Raw genomic sequence first — 24,510 nt, 5'->3', positions numbered from 1 at the left:
TATAGTAGCATTATTTATAATAGCAAAACCAAAAGAAAAACACCCACAAAATCAAAAAACAGGAAACACTGAAATGCCCATCAACTAGTGAATGGCACCTGAAATGTGGTATATTTACACAGTGGAATTCTACTCAGTAATAAAAAGCAAAGAAACTCAAGCCAGAGCATGGATAAACCTCAGAAACATTGTGCTAAGTGAAAGACGCCAGTCACAAAGCACTACATATTGATTTATTCCATTTATCTGAAATGTCCAGAAAAGAAACTTATGGAGGCAGAAAGCAGATTAATATTGCTTGGGGCTTGAGGGAGGGTTGTCTGAAGCAGGGCTGGAGGGAATCGAAAGCAGTGTTCTGAACCTGGATTATGGTACCTGGGGGTGGGGCAATAAAGGAAAAAAGAAAGCGACAGTCTCAAATGAAAGGGTGGAGGCGTCTGAGATCGGTCCGTGAATACTGCGCGTTGCGGTGCCCGTGCAGGTGGTGCACAGAGCCTGATTGCCGACATCCCAGCTTGAGTAAGAGATTCCCCCCACCCGTGTGCATGTCCCTTTATCCTCTGGCAGGTGCCCTGGAATGTACAAGGCAGATGAGTTAGTGAGGGGCAGCCCTCCATGGAGTGGTGCCAAGACACAGGGGCACCAGGGTTAAAAACCGGGAGGAAGGAGCGTGCTGGGGATCAGCTGGGCGGGGTGGAGATTCCTGAAGAAGGGCGCTGGGGAGGAACTGAAAGGGCAATTGGGCAGACACGGAAAAGCGGCAGCTGAGACCTCCTTCGATTCTAGGCCGAAGCTCATCCCTGGGTGGGCTCGAACCACCAACCTTTCGGTTAACAGCCGAACGTGCTAAACGATTGCGCCACAGAGACACAGGGCTGCGAGATCTTGCTGTAACATTCTGGAAACAATGTATTTCCCGTCCCTTCCAGCCCCAGCGGAAAACAGAGTAGAATGCCTCTATCTTGTGCAACCTCGCTGGCACCAGAGACACTGAGTCTTGTCACTCGGGAACGTCAGGCCGTAGACACCGAGACCGAATCAGCTGCGGGCTCCGACGAAACAACGCCGGGCCCACGACCATCCTCGCCTGCTCCTGGCCTCCTTAAAAGCAGCCCCTCTACGCAGCACGACTGCAGGCTCTCTCGGGCCAAAGTCTCCCGTTTCCCACTAGTGATCGGCCTCACTCGTCGCGCTGACCGCAAGTCCCGCCTCACCCCACCCCACCTCCAGGTCCGGTGGTCATGTGGGGGAAAGGACAGCAATCGGCTGTGTCCCCACCGCGCTGCCTCCTCTTGGCGCTTCCAGAGAAGGACTCCACGAGGCACGACCTGGAGTTTGCGCACCAGGAAGCCCCTTGCCCGGAGCAGGGCCTGGCGTCCAGCTGGTGCCCAATAAATGTCTGGCTGAGGATGCATTCCGCCGCAGGGGCCGGAGGTGGTGGGTCCACCGAGAATTTTTATGCCACCTCTAAGTTTTTCGTCCTAGAGGAACCTAGATTTTTCCAATCGGCTGCTCTTCAAAACCTTTCTTCTGGCAGCTGATTTAGAACCAGGTAAAAGTTCTAGAAAGTCCAAGAGGGCACCACCTGGACCAGCTCTGAGCTCCCATCCAAGACGGTGCAGTGGCCTCAGCCTGTGGGTGCAGGTGTCGTGTCTGAGAGGGATGAAGGAGGAAAGCTGATAAGGTGAGAGACGGTTGGGGTAGGCAACCTCAAGTATGATGGAGAAAGGGAGAGAGAGAGGGAGAGAGATCTGTGGAAGCTGTCTTTCCATTTCCTTAGGTATGCTTTAATCACTTGCAACTATGTTTTGTGGGTTTCAGTGTGCAAGTTTCACCTCCTTGTATATGTTAATTCAATTCATAAATATTATATTCTTTTGGGTGCTATCTTGTTGCAGAAATCGAATCAGTCTGTCGAGAAACCAAGCACCACACTCGGAGAGTTGGAGAACTCAGATTTATTAAGCCGGCGGCCCCCTTAGCATTTTGGTTGATTGGTTACCTGCTTACTATAGGTTGTGGGCAGTTACAGAGCGGGAGTTGTTGTGGGTCCCTCGCAGAGGGTTTCCAAACAGAAACTTGCAGGAGCAAGAGCAGAACATTCCATATTTATCAGAACATCTTAAGGTTACAGTTGATTGCTAGGTCATCTGTTCTTATCTTGGTTGCAGCAAGCAGATTTTACAAAAGCAGAGCAAGCATGAAGTTATTTCTAGCTGATTCCAAACTTCTAATTTTCCTCTTCAATCTTAAATCGAATTGTTTTCTTAATTTCTTTTTCAGATTCTCCACTTCTAATGTATAGATAGACAACTGATTTTTGCCTATCTGTACTCTGCCACTATACAGAATTCGTTTGTTGACTGGTAGTTTTCTGTTGTGTGGGTTATTGCGGATTTTTCTATGTATAGGAGCTGGCCATTCACAAAGACGACGACAGACAGGAGAGGTTCCTTGTTTGGGTGGCTGCAGCCCCTGAGCCTTGCTTGTATCAGCCTGCACAGCCTAAGCCAGGGAAATCAAAATCTGCCTGAGCCCTTGTTCTTTGCAAGCCAAAATCCAATCGGCAGGAACAGAGCGACCCCTCGAGGCCCCTGCAAGGGGCGCTCGGCCCCATGAGGCCAGAAAAGGGTAGATTCTGACCAATCCAGCCAAGTCCCCAGTTAGACAGAGGAGAAGTTTGTTCCTGGAGCCCCAGGCACTCTTCTCAGCGCAGGGGGGACCTGGAGGGGATGCTGACATCAGGCCTTGGGGGCCTCGGGCGAAGTCTGGGCCGCCTCAGAGCTTGAGTCCCCCGGTGAGGTGTGCTCCGCGTCCCCTCGCCCACCTGCTCTGTGGGCAGTAGGGGGCAAGCCACCAAGTCCAAAAGGTAGACCCACAGGCTATTGCCGGCAGTGATCAGGCACGGGAAGCCGGTTCTCTGTTAGGATTCGAATTCAGACCCAAGCAGCCAGGCTTCCATCACCGCACCAATCACACCGCGACCACTGTGCTCCACCGGGGGATCCACGGAGCGGTGGTCGGGTCGACGTTAGCACTGGAGGTAAGCAGATGGCTAGAGATGAACCAGTCTCTCTCCCTCTCTCCCTCATACTCCAGATTGCCTACCCCAACCGTCTTTCTACTTTGAAGCTTTCCTCCTTCATCCCTCTCAGACATGACACCTGCACCCGCAGGCTGAGGCCGGCGTACCGTCTTACATGGGGAGCTCAGAGCCGGTCCAGGTGGTGCCCTCTTGGACTTTATAGAACTTTTTTACGTTCCTCTAGGACTAAAAACTTAGAGGTGGCATAAGAATTCTCGGTGGACCCACCACCTCCGGCCCCTGCGGCGGAATGCATCCTCAGCCAGACATTTATTGGGCACCTGCTGGATGCCAGGCCCTGTTCCGGGCGAGGGGCTGCCTGGTGCGCAAACTCCAGGTCGTGCCTCGTGGAGTCCTTCTCTGGAAGCGCCAAGAGGAGGCAGCGCGGTGGGGACACAGCCGGTTGCTGTCCTTTCTCCCGCCGGACCACTGGACCTGGGGGTGGGGTGGGGTGAGGGGGGACTTGCGGTGAGCGCGACGAGTAAGGCGGATCACGAGTGGGAAACCGGGGACTTTGACCCGAGAGAGGCTGCAGTCGTCCCGCGGAGCGGGGGGCGGCCAGGAGCAGGCGAGGATGGTCGTGGGCCCGGCATTGTTTCGTCGGAGCCCGCAGCTGACTCGGGCTCGGTGTCCACGGTCGGACGTTCCTGAGGGACGAGACTCAATGCCTCTGGGGCCAGCGAGGTTGGACAAGATAGAGGCATTTGACTCTATTTTCCGCTGGGTTGGAAAGAACGGGGGAATGCATTCTGATTCCAGGATGTTACAACAAAACCCCGCAGCCTTTTGTCTCTGTGGCGCAATCAGGTAGCGAGTTGGGCTGTTAACCGAAAGGTTGGTGGTTCGAGCCCACTGAGGGACGAACTTGGCTTGGCATCTGATTAGCGGGCCCTCAGCCGCCGCTTTTATGCGTCTGCCCTTGCAGTGCCTCCCCCGCTCCCCACTGCCTGAACTCTCCTGGAATCTCCACCCAGCGGATCCCCAGTACGCGCCTTCCTCCCGGTTTTTAACCCTGGTGCCCCGGTCTCTTGGCACCCCCTGGAGGGCTGCCCTTGCTAAGTCATCCGCCTTGTACATTCCAGGGCAGCTGCCAGAGGATGAAGGCACAGGCACACGGATGGGGGGAATCTCTTACTCAAGCTCTGACGTCGGCAATCAGGCTCTGTGCACCACCTGCGCGGCACCCCCAAAGCGGAGTATTCACCGCCTGGTCTCAGGGCGCCTGCACCCTTTCATTTGGGACTGTGGCTTTCCACTCAAAGTGATCTGCAGAGTCAATGCAATTCCTATTCAAATCTGTTTCTTCTGAAGTTTGTTACCGAAAAACCCGAACCAACTCTTTGGCCAACCCAATATAACCGAGTCACTTCGTGGTACACCTGAAACTAACACAACACTGTAAATCAACTACACACAAAAAAATTACGTTATGGCCAATTTGGGAGGCAATGAGAAGAAGCCCTCGCTGGGATCAGGGCACCTGCTGGGGTGTGATGAGGAGGGGACACAGGCTGGATTAGACAACAGTGAGGGCCTCACAAAGCTGCACTGGTGCAGGAGGCAACAGGCAGACCCAAAGATCTCTAAGTGGTGACGCACTGAAAGTGGTGGATAATCTAGCCCTCCAGGAAGAGCACCTACATCTCTAAACATGCCTAGAAAACTGCCATGCCTTGGTCTAAAGAGTACCTTAACTCCTTGCAGCTCCATCCTGAACTGGGGGAGAAAAAGAGATGGAGATGCCTGCATTCCCTCTCAGACATGATTCTCCTCACAGCAGCTGTTTTACAGTGGGCTCAACATGACGACTAAAACTAGCATAATCTGTCCTCAGGCCATTCCTCAAATCCTGGACTTCAGAGGACCCACACCCTTTCGTGGGTAACGCTTCATGACGTCACCACTGCCAGCACTCACTGGGCTGGCACCCCACCACACCGAGCCACAGACCAGGCCTTGACTGGATGACTAGGAAAACAGAATCACAGAAAATCTTTGCATTCCCCTCTGAGGAGCTGGATGGACCTCCTACATTACTGCCAACCCAAGACAAAGTTCAACTCCTTGCAAACGGGGCCCACATTATTTCGACCTGGGTATTTAATACAAGAACTCCCTGGTGGGCGAGCCCCTTCCTTGGTGGCATCTCAGAGCTGTGCTCCGTGCTGGATAAGTGGGTGCTGCCAGGAACCTTTTAGGAAGCTGCCTGTGCACCTAATGAACTCATTAGAAGGGTTTGCTCCTTCCTCTGTACTTAAGTCAACAATTACTGTTGTTTTGCCACCTTCAAAAAAAAACTTTGTTTCTTGTGGTCCATTTCTCCATCTGTCTGGAAGGACGTCATCGTTGAGCTGTCAAGGAGAAAAACTACCATGGCTTCCAGTTCTTTGATGAAACCTCAGATGCGTGGCCTTCTGGCCAAGCGTCTGCGATTTCATATGGTTGGAGCATTCATTGTCTCCCTGGGAGTTGCAACTTTGTGTAAGTTTGCTGTGGCTGAACCAAGAAAGAAGGCATATGCAGATTTCTACAGAAATTATGATTCCATGAAAGATTTTGAGGAGATGAGGAAGGCTGGTATCTTTCAGAGTGCAAAGTGATTTTGGAATATAAAGGCAGACTGTTCCTGAAGGAGCATTCTAAGTGCCATATAATTTCTTTGGGTTGAGTTTCATGGAAGTTTGGCACTTACCTGTATTCCTGAACTGTGAAACTGTGAACTATGAATATCTGGGCTAAGGAATAGTTTCTCTTGATAAATAAATGATTTTAAAAAAATTTTGTTTTCTGCATTTTCTAATTGCTCGCTGTTAATCCCTTGCAGTATGTTGTAGTTTTCATCCCTCTTATTATTATTATTTTTTTAATCTCTTGAAGTTCATTTGGGTCTTTTTTATGTTTCCCATGTGTCTACTGAACTGTTTGAAGTTACGGAATACAGTTGGAATAAATGTTTTAATGTCCTTCTCTGGTGTCAGCTCTGGGTCGTTTGCACATGATCGATGTGTCTCTGCATTATGGGTCATTTGCCCTGCCTGTTTGGATACCTCCGAATCTCTGATGGAATGCCAGATAGTGTGAATGTTGCCTTGTTGGATGATGGAGAGTTGTGTGTTCCTGTAAACGTTGGGCTTTCTTCAGGGACGCATTCAAGTTACTTGCAAACAGTTTGATCCTTTCAGGTCGTGCTTTGATGATTCAGTAAGTGGTTCTGAGCAGCACTCAGTTTATGGCTAACTAGTTGCCCTCCTGAGGCAAGACATTCCTGAGTACTCCACCCCACGCCCTCATGAATTGAGAGGTTTTGTCTGTCTGTTTTGTTTTCTTCCTTGCAGTCTACCTGTTGGGGACAAGCACTATCTGTGTGAGTGCCAGGCACTGTTCTCTGATCCTGTCAAAGCTCTCCCCCTGACCTTGGGGAGTTTCCTGCCAGGGCTGCACTGATCAGTACTGTGCTGCACGCAGGAGGGATCTCCTCTGTAGTTCTCTCTGAGTTACTTTCAGCATCTCTCTCCCCTCTGGGAGTCTGTTCTGTGGACCCTAGCTCCTTTGGCCTCCCTGGACTTCAGGTTCAGTGTCCTCAACTCAGCAAGGTCCACCGGGCTCCTTTTCAGTTTGCCCTGGAGTGCCTTGCTTGGAAACTCTCTGCAGACAGTAAATTGGAGCCATTGTTTCCCACCACCTCTCCAGAACCACGCACTGTCCTTTTTCACCTGATGCCCCAGTCTCTTCAAAGTCTTTGTTTCACGTTTTCTGTTGTTGTTGGCAGGAGGACAAACCCAGGTCCTTATGAGTGTGCATGGTGGGCCACCCCTACTTTGAAGTCCAAGTTGGAAACACCGGTGAAGATTGTGCAAGATTTTTGCAGGGTATAGAACAGAGCTCCACAGTCAGAATGAAATCCTGAAGTAGGAAAACCCCTTGAAGCTTAAATCTGCAGAGAAACTTATATCTGCAGTGGTAGCAAAAGCCTGCGTTTGGTTTGTGCAGGGAAAGAAGGAACCTTGCTAGGCATTGGCCGTGATGCAGACCTCCCAGTTTTCATTGAAGCATTACTGGCTTATCTACCACCTTTACCCAATGCGCTAGAGAAAAAGATTGAAAAAAAAAAAATGCAAAACTCTGGGATAAGCGAGAAGGTCACAGTTCTTGCTCAATCGCTTTTACACTCACTATCCCAGGTGCTTGGATTTATCTGTCATTTTGTACCCATTGCCAGGGGAGAGCGCGAACACAGTCCCCCACTACCACAAATTTCGCAGTCGAGTTTCCCGCATTTGGGGAAATCGCAGAGATCAGCACACCCCCAGTGCAATGGGTGAGCCTCGCCCTGGGGGAACCACTTTCGTGATCATGGTATCTCCTCTGCCAGGTAAGTATGAACGTTTCGCTCCCCGTCCCCGCACAGCCTTAGGCTCTTCCGCTGTACACACACGCTCACTTTGCCACAACCCCCACCCCAGCCCCTCCACCACCCCCCGCGCCCCCTCCTCTTCCACGCCCCTCCAAACAACTCTCCTAAGAAAATCCGAGCTACATCTCCGGAAAACTTCCACAGCCCAGGGAGTGGCTGGCCGGGAATGGCACCCCTGCGCTGCAAGATTTACATAAGCCAAGCCCCATCCCTGACCTCTAAGGCGGCTCCCCTGCTCCCACCCACGCCGGGTCCCTGGGCCGTCATCTCCCCTCCCACCCCTGCCCAGACGACCAATGGGCGCATCGGCTGCCGAAAGGGGACATGACGTCGTGATTTCCGCCCACGTAGGTAACGGACCTCTAAGCTTTCATCTGAAATACTGGCGGGTTCTGCCAGCCTCCTGGCATTCTTCCCTTCTGTCTTGCGTTACACACCAAGGAAATGAATTCTGGCATCGTGTGTGACTGACCCAAAATGTTTGTTAGTAATAAAGAAGTCGTAAAGCAAAGGGTACAGGTATATATTTATAGGAACACAATGAAAGCACATGTCTGTGTCCTGTGCATAGACACACAGATTCAGGGTTGCCTCCCACAGTGCTGCTCGGTGTATTGTCTGTGCACGTCCTTCCTGCTTGGTTCTCGTGGTGCCCCAGGGACCGTGCTTTTGCTTTCCTCACCATACAGAATACGGGAAATGAAGATTCTGAAAAAGAAGCGGATGACCAAAAGAAGGGATAGAAAGATGACGTGTTTGCTTGGAGAAGGGCGGTTGGTTGGTTTGTTTGTTTTCTCTTACTGGGTAAGACTGGTTCGCCCTGCGGGTGGGGGTGGGGGCCGGGGCCTAGGAGGCTGGAGAAGGAAGCCAGCTTGTGTTTTCAGACCAGAGAGCAAGGAGTGGAGTGACTGGATCCTTGAGGGTGCCTCTGGCTTAAGGGGGAAAGTGACTCTTGCGGAGAATCCTGGACGCAAAGGAACTCAGCACCCAGCCAACTTCCAGGAAGAAGCTTCCTTTCCTCCTCCCTGCTTTCTCCCTTTCCCCTCCTTTCTCTCTCTGCAGCCATCAGAAATAGACTCTGGCTCCTTTCCTCTGAAATATACTTTCTTCAAGGGATAGTGCTAGCTCAGAGACTCTCCAGCCAACTGGAGAACCAGGCTCTACAAACAGGGAGGAATAAACAAGGCCAATGGAAGGGAGCACACAGACCAAATGGGAAGGGCATGGGTGGCCCCTGCTGAGTGACAACCCCTGTGGCTCTGCACAGGTGACACTACTGGCCCTGGACACTAGACACTGCCAATGGCTCTGCGACTTCTGCTGCACCTGGTCGGTGTTAAACTAAGGATCTGGAGGTGGGGAGAGTCTTCTGTTGCACGGGACAGGAAGAATTTCCCCAGGGCCTACTCCTTGTGCCTCTCAACTCCTGTCAAATGCTGGGGTCATTGTTACTCATGGGGATTGGCCAGCTCTTGGTAATAGACCCACATCTTAGCCCCTAGGAAAACTGTGAAAGCCAGTATGTGATCCTTAAAAGTTGCAGAATGTGGGAAGGTCCTCATACACAAGCAGGGGGTTCAGATAAAACCCCCTGCAGCTAGCCCCGTGGAGAACATTGTAAATCCAGTGCCCAAGGCCATGCAACCCTGTCTCAAATATACACACATGTACCACCCAGCCTCGGAGCATACTAGATGTTTATCCCTGAGCCCAGGGTGAGGGTTTCAGCCTCTTATAAGGGGATGGTTTGGTACACCATCCAGTATTATTTACATTATCTCCACTGAGAATTGACAAGCTTGAAAGTTCACGTTTCTGGGGCTAGAGTAATTGGTCTACAGCCATGGTAACAAATGGCCACCGATGTCCACTGTAGGAGTTTCCTGTTGCTACTGTAACACATTACCACACATTTAGTGAATTAAAACCACACACATTTATTATCTTATGGTTCTGGAGATCAGAATTCCAAGATGCATCTCATTGGGCTAAAATCAATGTGACAGTGGGGTTGAGGTCCTTTCTGGAGGCTCTAGGGGAGGATCTCTTTCTTTGCCTTTTCCAGCCTCTGGAAGGTGCCCACATTCTACTCTCATAGCCCCCTTCCGTCTTCAGAGCCAGTCACGGATGATCAAGTCATTCTCAGAACGCATTATTCTGACCCCAACTCTCCTTCCTCCCTCTTTCACTTACGTGGACCCTTGGGATTCCATGGGGTCCTCCAGGACAACCTCCCCATCTCAAGGGCTGAATGTAATCACACCTGCAAAGTCTCTTTCGCCATGTCAGGTAACATGTTCACATACTCTAGGGACCAGGATGTGGACCTCTTTGGGGAAGCATTATTCTGCCACCGCAGCCCGTCTCCTCGGTGAACACATTTCTGCAAGCATATCAGTCAGTGGTGGCCCCTGTCTTCTGAAAGTCATCCAGGTGAATGCAAGTCAGTCCACTGCCTTTGAGTGTCAGCCAGGCAACAGCTGTGCCTCATGTGGAGGCCTCTGAGTCAGAGAGAGAGAAGGAGGAAGTCTGTGAGGAGAGGAATAGGAGGACCCAGTGCCTGGGAAGTTCCCAGTGAGCAGAGCTAAGAGACCAGAGCCTTCATGGGAGGAGGAGGCTGTGGAGGGTGTTATGATCTGATTGTATGTATCCCCCCCAAAAATTTCGTATCTTGTATCCTAATCCCCAGTGGAGCTGTATTTGGAGAAGGGGCCTTTAAGGATAATTAAAATTAAATGAGGTCATAAGCTTGGGGCCCTGATCTGATAGAATTAGTGTGCTTAAGTGAAGAGATACCAGAGAGCTTGGGCTCCTGCCCTACCCCAGCTCAAGCAAGGAGAAAAGGCCTTGTGAGGACCCAGGGAGGCATCTGCTTTCTGCAAGCCAGGTAGAGAGCTCGTACCAGAAACTGAATTGGCAGGAACTTCTGATCATGATATTGGGCTTCCAGAATGTGTGAAAAGAGATTTCTGGTTAAGCCACCCAGTCTGTAGTATTTTTCTCTGGAAGCCTGAGCTGACTAATACAGATGATTACTTAGCCATTGGCCTAAGCTGCTTCTCCTACCTGGGCCTTTGTGGGATCTGCCCCAGTTTTGTTCATTTCCTTTAGTTAATACCCACAACCTGCTTGCCCTTCTTAAGGCTGATCCATGACTTTGGAATGAGGATTGATCACCTGGTTTAGGATTTCATCGCATAATTTGCTCCAATGACGTGCACCAAGGATCTTCTTAGAGTTTCTTTCCAAGAAGTTTGACATCTTCAAAAATGTCAACCTAGAATGACCTGGGATAGCTGGATTCACATTCTCCAGGGTGACCCCATGACCCCATGTGGCCTGCGTTTCCTCTTCTCCTGGATGACTTCTCTCCCTTGGACTCTCCAGATCCACAGACGAGCATTTGGCTGCTGGTGAGGAATCTGTGCCTAAATCTGGGGAAACCCAGAGCAAAAGGAAATAATTCCCAGAATCAGAGCATGGGAGGGGGCAGGGGCTAAGAGGCTGTTCTGTGAAAAAACGAGGTTGGAGGATGAGAGAGGAGGCTGGTGTGTGTGTGTGTGTGTGTGTGTGTGTGTGTGTGTGTGTGTGTGTGTGTGTGTGTGTGTGTGTGTGTGGTGTGTCCAGCATGAGGTCAGGGGAAGTTCAAGAGAGAGCAGCTGCCATTCTGGGATCAGAGACTGGAACCTCCTTGGCATTCACACTCTTCCTCTGCCTCCATTTTCCACTCCTCCTCCCCATCCTCCCCTAGCACCTCCCCAGGCTTTTTTTATTCTCACTCCTCCCCCTGGTCCCTGCTCCTCTTGCTCTCATCCTCCCCACCCCTCCCCCACTCCCACAAAAAGCAGGCCAACATAGGAAAGGGCTGCCCCAGTCCGAGAGGAAGAGGAGGCGTGTTTTCCACCAGCCTAAGAAGCACGATTACATTTCTTTCTGGTCAGATCCTGGTTTGGAGGAGACAGAGCAAGATGGCTCCACCTGAGGAGCTCAGCCTCCACAGCCAGCCCAGGCAGCACGGGCCTTAGGCCAACCCGGGGATGTGTGAGCAAAAGTCAGGGAGCTCTCTACACAGAAGGCCAGCATCTGGTCCACAAGATCCCAGAGAAGTTAATATCTTGGTGCCTGCCTTCTTTACAAGGCAAGTTCCAGGGGAATGACCACGTCGCCTCTTCCTGGCAGCCTGGAGAAGGCACAGGAGGATCCCTTTGTTCAGGCAAGGGTAGGTGTGGGAGAACCCTTCCATCTATTCCATTGAGACCAGCTGAAAGTTTAGAGTTAGAAGTTAGTGGGGTCCCAGGTGCGCCAACTCCACCACCACCTTCACTTCCTCCACCACAGGCTTTTATCTCGGATGAGATTTCTCCCATCAAAATCAGCCTTGGAGGGGGGAAAAAGCCACGTTTGGGGGAAAAAAACAACAAACAATATAAAGAGACTAGTACTTGTGCAATTTTATGGACATCAGTGAAGCACTTCTAGGGTTCTAAGTTGACTTTGTCTTGATTTGCTTTAGGTAATGTCTTTGCTTGACTGTGCCTTCAGGTAATGTCGTATTTTTACTAAACTTTGTTGAACTTAGAGAAGTTCTTCTTTTCTTAGTTCCAATATTAGTTGGCATCTCAGTTAATAGTGTTGTGACTAGCAGAATAATACTGTCTCCCCAGGATGTTCCTGTTGTAATTCCCCCAACCCGTGAATATATTACATCACATAGCAAAGGCGACTTTGCAGATGTGATTAGGATAAAGACCTTGAGATGAAGAAATTATCTTGGACTATTCAAATGGGCCCCATGAAATTATACAGGACCTTAGAATTGGGAGGCAGAAAAGAAGGTCAAAATGATGTGAAATTAGAAGGACTCAGCCTGCTGTTCTAGTTTTGAAGTTGTAGGAAACGGGTCAAAGCCAAGGGATGTGGTGGCCTCTAAAAACTTTTTAGGAAGGCAAGGAAAGAGATTATCCTTTAGAACCTCCAGAAGGTAAGGCAATCCTGTTGACCCCTTGATTTGAGTCCAGTGAGATTTTTGTTGGACTCCTAACCTACAGAACAATAATATAATATAATATAATATATAATATAATATAATATAATAAATTAATATAAAAGTGTGTTCTTTTAAGACACTAAACTTATGGTCGCTGGTTACAGCAGAAATAGAAAACTAATTCAATAAGTGCCTAGCGTATTCACTTTAGAAGTAATAAAATCTGGCGGATATAATAAACCCTGCATAAATTCTGCAAGTTGTTTTTCTGTCTTAAGTTGACAGATCAAGAGATATTTGTACATGTTTGAATCATTACATTAGATACCTGCCATCTTTCTTCCTTTCCATTTTTTACTTAAAGGGTTCTCACCCTATTTCCTGCCCAGAACCCAACATGGTTCTCATTTGAATTATGGCAAATTGGAAGACATTGATGGTCATGCAGGTTGATTTTATTTTTAAGAATGAATTCTGCTTCTGACATATAGAGGAAAATAATATAATTTATGAAAAGTTAAATATTGGAGAATCTTCCATTCCAAAGATAAATTTTTTGCAACTTTTTTTAATAGGGTAAAGAACTACTTTTCAAAGGGCGAAACACAAGAATGGCTGTTAGGAATTTTCCCCATAAGCAAGTTGTGACTGGATCCTGAACAGATCTGAGATTTATATGATTAAATTCTATTGCTTTCATAAATGTTATGTCCGTAAAATGAAGTTCTTATAAATAATATTTGAGTTCTCCATTGATTGCTGATTATATCATCAATGTCTTCCAGCCCTGGAGGCACAGGGATGAAGGAAGAATTGCTGGGATACTTGAATAACTGCAGGGCAAGAGGTCCTCGAAGTTTCCTACTTTATCTTTAAGTAATACTTCATAGTTTGACTGACTTTTCATCCATTCGGCTGATTCTGCCAGAGGCGCTCATGGAAAATACTTAAACAACCAAGTGTAAAAGCAGAAGTCAAAATCAATCTACCTTCCATGGAAGTGTCTACCGCAGGCCTGAGTCTGTTGATGGATATTTTTTTTTTTTTTTTTTTTTTTGGCACATGGGCTTAGTTGCTCCACGGCATGTGGGATCTTCTTGGAGCTGGGATCGAACCCATGACCTCTGCATTGGCAGGTGGATTCTTAACCACTGCGCCACCTAGGAAGCCCGATGGATATTTTTGTTATTGGTGGTGGTGGTGGTGATCATGGTTGAATTTTTTGTTTGTGTTGTTGTTTGTTGTAACTTATTACTGCCTCTAGGATATAATTGTGGAATGATAGCTTTCTTTTAGTTCTGGAATGCAAAAGAACATCACTAAGAACTTTCCCCAAAGGAAATCTTAAGATCATTATGTCAACATTTATGGTGGGACTTAAACACTTTTCAATTAAAACTTATTAATTAAAGGAAAAGAAATTTATAGTTTTGATTCAGTGTTATAGAACAATGTGTTTTAAACTGTGATCTGCAGCCCACCTGCATCAGAAACATCTGGTTGTGTTTTTGTAAAACATGCAGACTCTAGGGCCCCATATCAATGAAATTTCTTGGGATTGGAGCCCAGGAAGTAGCTTCTATAATCTGCAAAGCTGATTCTAAGGCACTCTAAATGTAAGAACTACCCTTTTATATTTTTAGACTGGAGATTTTTACAAAATGACAGGAGAATAAATCATTCTTTTAAACTCAGACTTTAAGCATTGTCTAGTGAGGTGAGCTCTTAGTGACAGTTTGTCTTTCCTATTCTCACCCTCTCAGTGTAAGGACTAGTGCAGAAATGGGAAACAAAACAGGCTGTGGAAACTTTTTATTTCTTTATACACATTTTCCTTTAATAGCCACCAAAAAGACTTTCATTTCCTCTCACTGACCCTGTCCATCAGTTATGTTGGCCTTTAACATATCGCTATAGCAACATATATAAATATATGTTATACATTTTACACACATACACACATTCTAAGCATTGTGAAGACAGACTAGGCTTTAGCACAATGGGGGACCTCACATATGTCACTTAAAAATGATCACCGGTTTGCTTTACACAAGACTTCCAATGGGCTTGGTGTGGCCATTAGTCCCCAAGTTCCAGAGTGAAGTTAGGATGACAAAATGAGACAGCATATTTAGAGTGAGGTCAGTACACTCCTTAGAGATCAAAAAAGAATAGAAATAGGAGGTCTAGGCTAAGCATGAGATGGCATCGTGGAGTCACTGCTCTCACCATGCAGATTCAAAGAACTCAGGTGCTGCCGTGTAGACTGACACCCAGCCTGACTGCAACCCAGCTGCACTGGCCCGGGTCAGGTCGTCGGGCCCCTGCCAACACCGTCCTGCAGGGCACTGCTGCTCAGTCCTGTGCTTTTAGATCTGCCGTGGAGCTCCAGTGTTGGGACCACATGCTCCACTGCTGGGGAGCAGGTCCCATCTCCCCTGAGTTGACCCTCTGGGGGTAGGTGATGAGGGGTGAGAAACGTGCTGTTGCTGGTTCCCATGCCCCTGGGGCGCTCACAGGCAGTGTCACAAGGTCCTTACACACTGTGCCTGTTTTGCTTCGTGCTGGGCCCAGTGGTCCTTGGCTGGTTATTCCTCAACCGCAGGAAAGCCCCTCTGCCTTTCACCCTGCCCCCGCAGGCCACATCTGTGACTCCTTCCAGACCCTCCAGCAGGTGTGGAGGAGGGGGGCCCAGATCCTCCTCAGCAGACAGGGAGCTGTGAAGAAGGGGGGCAGGCCCCTCCTCCTGCTGTTTGAAGGACCTCCGGTGGCTTCGCTTCTTGCCTGGCTCCTGGAAGGCAAGGGTCACAGGACTGGAGTGCGTGGCAGAGCCCTTAGGGATTTCAGCTGGAGGCCAAAAGAACACAATCAAATTAAGAGTCCACTATCAGGCCCTGCTGGTGGCTGAGGCTGGAGCGAGCGCTGAGTGGTGACAGCAGCCAGGAGCACGGTGAGAGCCTGTCAAGAGGATGAGCTGAGGGGTGGGCTGAGGTCTGGAGGAGCAACTGGTGCCACCAGGTTAGAGGACAAGCTTCCCACCACCTCCTGTGGTCATGTCTCTGCTCAAAGCCACTGCACACCGGGTGGCTAGATCCCTCCACTCCCTCTTCAGGGGCCAATTCACTCTCCACTTCACTTTGGAGCAAAAGGATGGCCTTTGTGTTTTCCCAGGAAAAGAAATGTTTAGTATGAAACAGGCACATATAGACATCCTGTTGTAGGAAGGAGAGGACATTTTGCATGGAGGTCCCCCTGTTACTTTCACGTTCTGTTTACTTGATGAGGAGAGAGAGGGGCCAGGTCAGCAGGGACCTTGGAGATCATCCAAGTCTAGTGCCCCGTCTTACAGATGAGGGTCAGTGGGCTCATAGAGACTGGGTCCAGCCAAAGCCACACAGCCAGTTAGTGACAAGCCTGGCGTTAGAACCCAGGCTTGGGGCCTTTCCGGGGACCTTGCAGAAGTAGAGGGGAGACTTCCAAACTGGTGAAGCCGTTGGGTATGAGAGGTTCTTGGGTTATCTTTGCTGGGGGACAGGAATAAAGCTTTACAGAGGCAACGTTGTATATGTATAAATACAGCCAATTCACTTTGTTGTGCAGCAGAAACTGGCACAACATTGTAAAGCAATTATAGTGCAATAAAGATGTGAAGAAAAAAATAAAAAGGTTCAGGAAAGAAAGGAATTAGCAGAGGAAAACATAAGGAATTACAAAAAAAAAAAAATAAAGAAGAATCATGGCCCAACCCATTTTCACACTGAGGGCTCCACATTCTCTGCGGAACATTTAGGAACATTCTTGGACTGTGCTCAATAGCTTACGGTTTAAGGTAAAAGCTTTAGGTTCCGATTTTTTCTTTTTTCTTTTATTTTAATTGAAGTATAGTTGATATACAATGCTATGTTAGTTTCTGGTGTACAGCAAAGTGATTCAGTGATATATATTCTTTTTCTTTTTTTTAAAATTAATTAATTTATTATTTTATTGGCTGTGTTGGGTCTTTTTTGCTGTGCACGGGCTTTCTTTTTTAGTTGAGGTGAGTGGGGGCTACTCTTCGTAGCGGTGTGGGGGCTTCTCATTGCCGTGGCTTCTCTTGTTGCAGAGCATGGGCTCTAGGCATGTGGGCTTCAGCAGTTGCAGCACATGGGCTCAATAGTTGTGGCTCACGGGCTCTAAAGCACAGGCTCAGTTGTTGTGGCGCACAGGCTTAGTTGCTCCACGGCATATGGGATCTTCCTGGAGCAGGGATCGAACCCGTGTCCCCTGCATTGACAGGCGGATTCTTAACTACTGTGCCACCTAGGAAGTCCCCCTCTTTATATATTTTTTAAATTTCAGTATAGTTTTTTTTCTTACAATATTGTGTTTCAGATATACAGTAAAATTATCCAGTTATACATATATACATTTTTCAGATTCTTTTCCATTATAGGCTATTACAAGGTATTGAATATAGCTTCCTGTGCTATACAGTAAATCCTTGTTATCTACTTTATATATAGTAGTATGTATCTGTTAATCCCAAGATCCTAATTTATTCCTCCTCTCTTATTTCCCCTTTGGTAACCATAAGTTTGTTTCTTTGTGAGTCTATTTCTGTTTTGTGAATAATATTTTTTTAGATTCTACATATAAGTCATATTGTATAATTGTTTTTCTCTGACTTCACTCAGTATGATAATCTCTAGTTTCCTCTGTTGCTACAAATGGCAATATTTCATTCTTATTCATGGCTAATATTCCATCGTGCATATATTATATATACCACATCATCTTTGTCCATTGTCTGTTCATGAACACTTAGGTTGCTTCCATGTGCTGTCTATTGTAAATAGTGCTTCTATAAGCATTGGGATGCAGGTATCTTTACAAAATAGGGTTTTCATCATTTCTGAACAAATACCCAGGAGTGGGATTGTTGGATCATATGGTAGCTGTATTTTTAGTTTTTTAAGGAAACTCCATATTGTTTTCCATAGTGGCTGTACCAATTTTTATTCCCACCAACAGTGTAGGAGTCCCTTTTCTTCATGCTCTCTCCAGCACTTAATATTTATAGACTTTTTGATGATGGCCATTCTGACCAATATGAAGTGAGACCTCATTATAGTTTTGATTTGCCTTTCTCTAACAATTAGCGATGTTGAGCATCCTTTCATGTGCCTGTTGGCCATCTTTAGATAAATGTCTATTTAGTTCTTCTGCCCATTTTTTGATTGGGCTGTTTGTTTTTTTGAATTATAGGAACTGTTTGTATATTTTGGATATTAACACCTTGTGAGTCATGCCGTTTGCAAATATTTTCTCCCATTCTGTAGGTTATCTTTTCATTTTGTGTATGGTTTTCTTTGCTGTGCAAAAGCTTGTAAGTTTGATTAGGCCTCATTTGTTTATTTTTGCTTTTATTTCTTTCGCATTGGGAGACTGATCTAATAAAATATTACTACAATTGATGTCTGAGAATGTTTTGCCTATGTTCTCTCCTGGGAGTTTTATGGTGTCATGTCTTAAATTTGGTCTTTAAACCATTTTGAGTTTATTTTTGTACGTGGTGTGAGGGAGTATTCTAATTTTATTTATTTACATGAGGTTGTCCAGCTTTCCCAATACCACTTGTTGAAGAGACTGTCTTTTCTCCATTGTATATTATAGCCTCCTTTGTCAAAGATTAATTGATCATAGGTGTGTGGGTTTATTTCTGGGCTCTCTATTATGTTCCATTGATCCATATATTTGTTTTTGTGCTAATACCATGCTGTTTAGATTACTGTAGCTTTGTAGTATTGTCTGAAGGCCAGGAGGGTTATGCGTCCAGATTTATTCCTTGCCCTCAGGATTGCTTTGGCAGTTGTGGGTGTTTTTTGGTTTCATATAAATTTTAGGATTATTTGTTCTAGTTCTACGAAAAGTAGGGATTGCATTAAATCTTGTAGATTGCTTTGGGTAGTATGGTGATTTTAATGATATTAATCCTTCCAATCCAAGAACATGGAATATCTTTCCATTTCCTTGAATCATCTTCAGTTTCCTTTCTCACTGATTTATAGTTCTCAGCATATAGGTCATTCATTGGTTAGTTTTCATTCCAGGTATTTTTTGACGTGATTTTAAATGGGATTGTGTTTTAACTTTCTCTATTTCTTTTAATGTAAAGAAATGCAACAGATTTCTGTATATTAATCTTGTATCCTGATGCCTTGCTGAATTCACTTATTACTAATTGTTTTTGTGTAGAGTTTTTAGGGTTTTCTGCATGGAGTATCATGTCATCTGAATATAAACACAATTTTACCTCTTCCCTTCCAATTTGGATACCTTTCATTTTTTTCTTGTCTGTTTGCTGTGGCTAAGACTTGCAACACTATGTTGAGCAGTAGTGAGAGTGGGCATCCTTGTCTTGTTCCAGAATTTAGCAGTAAGGCTTTCAGCTTTTCACCATTAAATATTATATTGGCTGTGGGTTTGTCATAAATGGCTTTTATTATGTTGAGATATGTTCCCTCTGTACCCACTTTGGTGAGTTTGTGTCATGAACGGATGCTGAATTTTGTCGAAAGCTTTATCTGAATCTATTAAGATGACCATATGGTTTTTGTCTTTTGTTGATGCAGTGTATCACATTGATTTGCATATGTTGAACTATGCTTGCGACCTTGGAATGAATCCAAATTGATTGTAGTGTTGATCCCTTTTATGTGTTGTTGGATTCAGTTTGCTAATATTTTGTTGAGGATTTTTGCATGTATATTTATCAAAGATATTGGCCTGTAATTTTCTTTCTTTTTTTTTTTTTTTTGGTATTGTCTTTGTCTGGTTTTGGGGTCAGGGTGATAGTGGCTTCATAGAATGATTGTGGGAGTGTTCTCTCCTCTTCAGTCTTTTAAAAGAGTTTGAGAGGGATCAGTATAAGTTCTTTGTATGTTTGATAGAATTCCCCTGTGAAGCCATCTGGTCCTGGACTTTTGTTTGCAGAGAGTTTTTGTTTGTTTGTTTTAGTTTTTTATTACAGATTCTATTTCGCTTCTAGTAATTGGTCTGTTCAAATTGTTTCTTCTTGATGCAGTTTTGGCAGGCTGTATGTTTCTAGAAACTTGTCCATTTCTTCTAAGTTGTCCAATTTGTTGGCATAAAAGTGTGCATAGTATTTTCTTATGATTTTTTTTGTGTGTTTCTGGAGGATCATATATTTCTTCTTTCCTTAATTTTTTTTTGGGGGGTGGGGAGTGTCTTCTCTCTTTTCTTCTTGGTGAGCCTGGCTAGAGGTTTGTTGATTTTTGGTTATCCTTTCAAAAAATCAGCTCTTGGCTTTATTCTTTTCTATTTTTTATCTCTATTTCTTCTCTGATCTTTATTATTCACTTCCTTCTGATAATTTTGGGCTTTGTTTGTGTCTACTTTTCCTAATTCTTTTGGGTTGTACATTAAGTTGTTTATTCGAGATTTTTCTTGGTTTTTGAGGAAAGCCTGTATTGCTATGAACCTCCCTGATAGAACTGCTTTTGCTACATCCCATAGATTTCGTATGGTTGTGTTTTCATTGTTGTCTGTATGAAAGTGTTTTCTTATCTCATCTTTGATTTCATCATTGGCCCGTTGGTTTATATATATATATATATATATATATATATATATAAACTTATTTATTTATTTATTTGCTACGTTTGGTCTTTGTTGCTGCACAGGCTTTCTCTAGTTGCAATGAGCAGGGCAACTCTTTGTTGTGGTGCACAGGCTTCTCATTGTGGTGGCTTCTATTGTTACAAAGCACGGGTTCTAGGCACACAGGCTTCAGTAGTTGTGGCATGTGGGATCGGTAGTTGTGGCTCACGGGCTTAGTTGCTCCATGGCATGTAGGATCTTCCCAGACCAGGGACTGAATCCTTGTCCCTCGCATTGGCAGGTGGATTCTTAACCACTACGCCACCAGGGAAGTCCCAAGCCCATTGGTTTTTGAGTAGCATGTTTTTTATTCTCCATATAATCTTTATTTCTTGTTTTTCTTTCTGTGGTTGATTTCTACTTTCATACCATTTGATCAAAAGAGATGCTTGAAATAGTTTATCCTCTTAAATTTGTTACATTCAAACTTGAAAGAATGTATATTCCGTTTTTTATTTTTTTGAATGTAGGTATGAGTTAAGTCCAACTGGTCTATTGTGTCAATTAGGATCTCTATTGCCTTATTGATTTTCTGACTAGAGGATCTGTCCATTGATATCAGTGGGGTGTTAAAGTCTCCAACTATTATTGCATTCCTGTCACTTTCCCCTTTTATGTCTGTTAGTCTTTGTTTTACGTATTTACTGCCCCTATGTTGGGTGCATATATGTTAACAAGTGTACAATCCTCTTCTTGTATTAATCTCTTTATCATTATATACTCTCCTTTTTCTTTCTTTATGATTTTGTTTTAAAGTCTATTTTATCTGAGTATTGCCACCCCCACTTTCTTTTTTTTAAATTGAAGTATAGTTGATTTATAGTGTTGTGTTAGTTTCAGGTATACAGCAAAGTGATTCAGTTATACACACACACACACACACACACACACACGTGTGTGTGTGTGTGTATAAAATTCCCTGTGCTATGCAGTATGTCCTGGTTGGTTATTTTATATACAGTAGTGTGTATATGTTAATCCCAAACTCCTAATTTATTCTTCCTCCCCAAACCCCTTTGGTAACCATTAATTTGTTTTCTTTGTCTTTTGGTCTGTTTTGTATATGAGTCCACTTGTGTATTTTTTTTAGATGCCACACATAAGCGATATCATATGATATTATTTTTTTCTGTCTGGCTTACGAAACTTAGTATAATAATTTCTAGGTCCATCCATGTTGCTGCCAATGGCATTATTTAATTATTTTTTATGGCTAAGTATATATAGTCCATGGTATAAATATACCACATCTTCATTATCCATTTATCTGTCAGTGGACATATAGGTTGCTTCCATGTCTTGTCTGTTGTAAATAGTACTGCAATGAACATTGGGGTGAATGTATCTTTTCTAATTATGGTTTTCTCTGGATATATGCCTGGGAGTGGGATTGCAGGATAATATGGTAGCTCTATTTTTAGGTTTTTTAAAAAAATTTCATTGCAGGATAATATGGTAGCTCTATTTTTAGGTTTTTTAAAAAAATTTCATTGGAGTATAGTTAATATACAATGTTGTGTTAGTGTCAAGTGTATAGCAAAGTCAATCAGTTGTACATATATCCACTCATTTTTAGGTCCTTTTCCCATGTAACTTTTACAGAGTATCAAGTGGAGTTCCCTGTGCTATGCAATAGGTCCTTATTAGTTATCTGTTTTATATACAGCAGTGTGTATAAGTCAACCCCAATCTCCCAATTTATCCCTCCCCACATTTTCCCCCTGGTAACCATAGGTATGTTTTCTACATCTGTGACTTTTTTCTGTTTTGTAAATAAGTTCATTTGTATCATTTTTTATAGATTCCACATATGAGTGATACCATATGATATTTGTCTTTCTGACTTCATTTAGTATGATAATCTCTACGTCCATTCATGTTGCTGCAAATGGCATTATTTCATTCTTTTTTATGGCTGAGTAATATTCCATAGTATGTATGTACCACATCATCTTTATCCACTCCTCTGTTGATGGACATTTAGGTTTCTTCCATGCCTTGGTTATTGTAAATAGTTCTTCATCGAACATTGGGGTGCATGTATCTTTTCAAATTATGGTTTTCTCTGGATATATGGCAAGGAGTGAGATTGATGGATCACATGGTAGTTCTATATTTCGTTTTTTAAGGAACTTTCATACTGTTTTCCGTAACGGTTGTATCAGTTTACATTCCTACCAACAGCATAGAAAGGTTCCCATTTCTCCACACTCTCTCCAGCATTTATTGCTTGTAGACTTTTTGATGATGGCCACTCTGACTGATGTAAGGTGATACCTCATTGTAGTTTTGATTTGCCTTTCTCTAACAATTAGTGATGTTGAGCATCTTTTCATGTGCTTTTTGGTCATCTGTATGTCTTCTTTGGAATAATGTCTGTTTAGATCTTCTGCCCATTTTTTGATTGGGTCGTTTGTTTTTTTGATATTGAGATGCATGAGCTGTTTGTGTTTTTTGGAGATTAATCCCTTACTGGTTACATTGATTGCAAATATTTTCTCCCATTCTGTGGGTTGTCTTTTCATTTTGTTTATGGTTTCCTTTGCTGTGCAAGAGTTTCATTAGGCCCCATTTGTTTATCTCTGTTTTTATTTTCATTACTCTAGAAGGTGGATCCAAAAAGATATTGCTGCAATTTATGTCAAAGAGTGTTCTGCCTATATTTTCCTCTAAGAGTTTTATAGTATCTGGTTTTACATTTAGAGCTTTAATCCTTTTAGAGTTTATTTTTGTAGATGATGTTAGAGTGTTCTAATTTTATTCTTTTACATGTCGCTGTCCAGTTTTCCCAGCACCACTTATTGAGGAGACTGTCTTTTCTCCAATGTATAGTCTTACCTCCTTTATTGTAGATTAATTGATCATGGGTGTGTGGGTTTATTTCTGGGCTTTCTGTCCTGTTCCATTCATCTATACTTCTGTTGTTGTGTGAGTACCATACCATTTGATTACTATAGCTTTGTAGTATAGTCTGAAGTCAGGGAGCCTGATTCCTCCATCTCCATTTTTCTTTCTCAAGATTGCTTTGGGTATTTAGGGTCTTTTGTGACTCCACACAAATTACAAAAATTTTTGTTCTAATTCTGTAAAAAATGCCATTGGTAATTTGACAGGGGTTGCATTGAATCTGTAGATTGCTTTTGATAGTATAGTCATTTTGACAATATTGATTCTTCCAGTTCAAGAACATGGTATATCTTTTGATCTGTTTGTGTTATCTTTGATTTCTTTCATCAGCATCTTGTAGATTTCAGAGTACAGGTCTTTTCCCTCCTTAGATAAGTTTATTCCTAGGTATTTTATTCTTTTAGATGCAGTGGCAAATGGGATTGTTTCCTTAGTTTCTCTTTCTGTCTTTCATTGTTTTGTATATAGAAATGCAAGAGATTTCTGTGTATTAATTTTTTATCCTGTAATTTTACCAAACTCATTGATGAGCTCTAGTGCTTTTCTGGTAGCATGTTTAGGATTTTCTATGTAGAGTATCATGTCATCTGCAAACAGTGATAGTTTTACTTTTTTTTCCAATTTGGATTCCTTTTATTTCTTTTTCTTCTATGGTTGCCATGGCTAGGACTTCCAAAGCTATGTTGAATAAAAGGGGTGAGAGTGGACATCCTTGTCTCATTCCTAATCTAAGAGGAAATGCTTTGCTTCTCACCACTGAGAACCATGTTAGCTGTGGGTTTGTTGTATATGACCTTTGTTATGCTAAGGTAGGTTTCCTCCATGCTCACTATCTGGAGTGTTTTTAATCATAAACGGGTGTCGAATTTTGTCAAAATCTTTTCCAGCATTTATAGAGATGATGATATGGTTTTTATTCTTCAGTTGGTTAGTATGGTGTGTCACATTAATTGATTTGTGTATATTGACGAATCCTTGCATTCCTGGGATAAATCCCACTTGATCACAGTGTTTGATCCTTTAAATGTATTGTTGGATTCTATTTGCTAGTATTTTGTTGAGGATTTTTGCGTCTATGTTCATCAGTGGTGTTGGCCTGTAATTTTCTTTTGTGGTATCTTTGTCTGGTTTTGGTATCAGGGGTGATGGTGACCTCAGAGAATGAGCGTGGGTGTGTTTCTTCCTCTGAAATTTTTTGGAATAGTTTCAGAAGGATAGGTGTTAACTCTTCTCTAAATGTTTGATAGAATTCACCTGTGACACCATCTGGTCCTGGACTTTCATTTGTTGGAAGTTTTTTGATCAGTTTCAATTTCAGTGCTTGTGATTGGTCTGTCCATATCTTCTGTTTTTTTCCTGGTTCAGTCTTGGAAGAATGTACCTTTCTAAGAATTCGTTTATTTTTTCTAGGTGTCCATTTCTTTGGCATATAGTTGTTTGTAGTAATCTCTTGTGATC

The 24,510-nt window shown here is 44.2% G+C and overlaps 1 protein-coding gene and 3 non-coding genes across 4 annotated transcripts; 2 read left to right on the top strand and 2 right to left on the bottom strand.

The window, feature by feature from the left end:
* Nucleotides 1-795: 795 nt before the first annotated feature.
* TRNAN-GUU (transfer RNA asparagine (anticodon GUU)) lies at nucleotides 796-869 on the bottom strand. The gene has a single exon. It is a non-coding gene; the product is annotated as a tRNA-Asn (tRNA).
* Nucleotides 870-3,873: 3,004 nt separating this feature from the next.
* On the top strand, nucleotides 3,874-3,947 carry TRNAN-GUU (transfer RNA asparagine (anticodon GUU)). Its single transcript has one exon. It is a non-coding gene; the product is annotated as a tRNA-Asn (tRNA).
* A 1,510-nt stretch (nucleotides 3,948-5,457) lies between these two features.
* LOC130844785 (cytochrome c oxidase subunit 6C-like) lies at nucleotides 5,458-5,698 on the top strand. The gene has a single exon (XM_057720964.1). It carries the CDS (start codon nucleotides 5,458-5,460, stop codon nucleotides 5,683-5,685), a length of 228 nt encoding a protein of 75 aa, XP_057576947.1. The 3' UTR covers nucleotides 5,686-5,698.
* Nucleotides 5,699-7,301: 1,603 nt separating this feature from the next.
* Nucleotides 7,302-7,465, bottom strand: LOC130843010 (U1 spliceosomal RNA). Its single transcript, XR_009050689.1, has one exon. It is a non-coding gene; the product is annotated as a U1 spliceosomal RNA (small nuclear RNA).
* Between the last annotated feature and the right edge of the window lie 17,045 nt (nucleotides 7,466-24,510).

This window comes from Hippopotamus amphibius, chromosome 1 (assembly GCF_030028045.1).
Source record: "Hippopotamus amphibius kiboko isolate mHipAmp2 chromosome 1, mHipAmp2.hap2, whole genome shotgun sequence".
NCBI lineage: Eukaryota > Metazoa > Chordata > Mammalia > Artiodactyla > Hippopotamidae > Hippopotamus > Hippopotamus amphibius.
This window is presented reverse-complemented; position numbering and strand designations above follow the sequence as displayed.

Coding starts and splice junctions, on each gene's coding strand:
- LOC130844785 (XM_057720964.1), top strand. CDS start 5,458: ATGGCTTCCAGTTCTTTGATGAAACCTCAGATGCGTGGCCTTCTGGCC.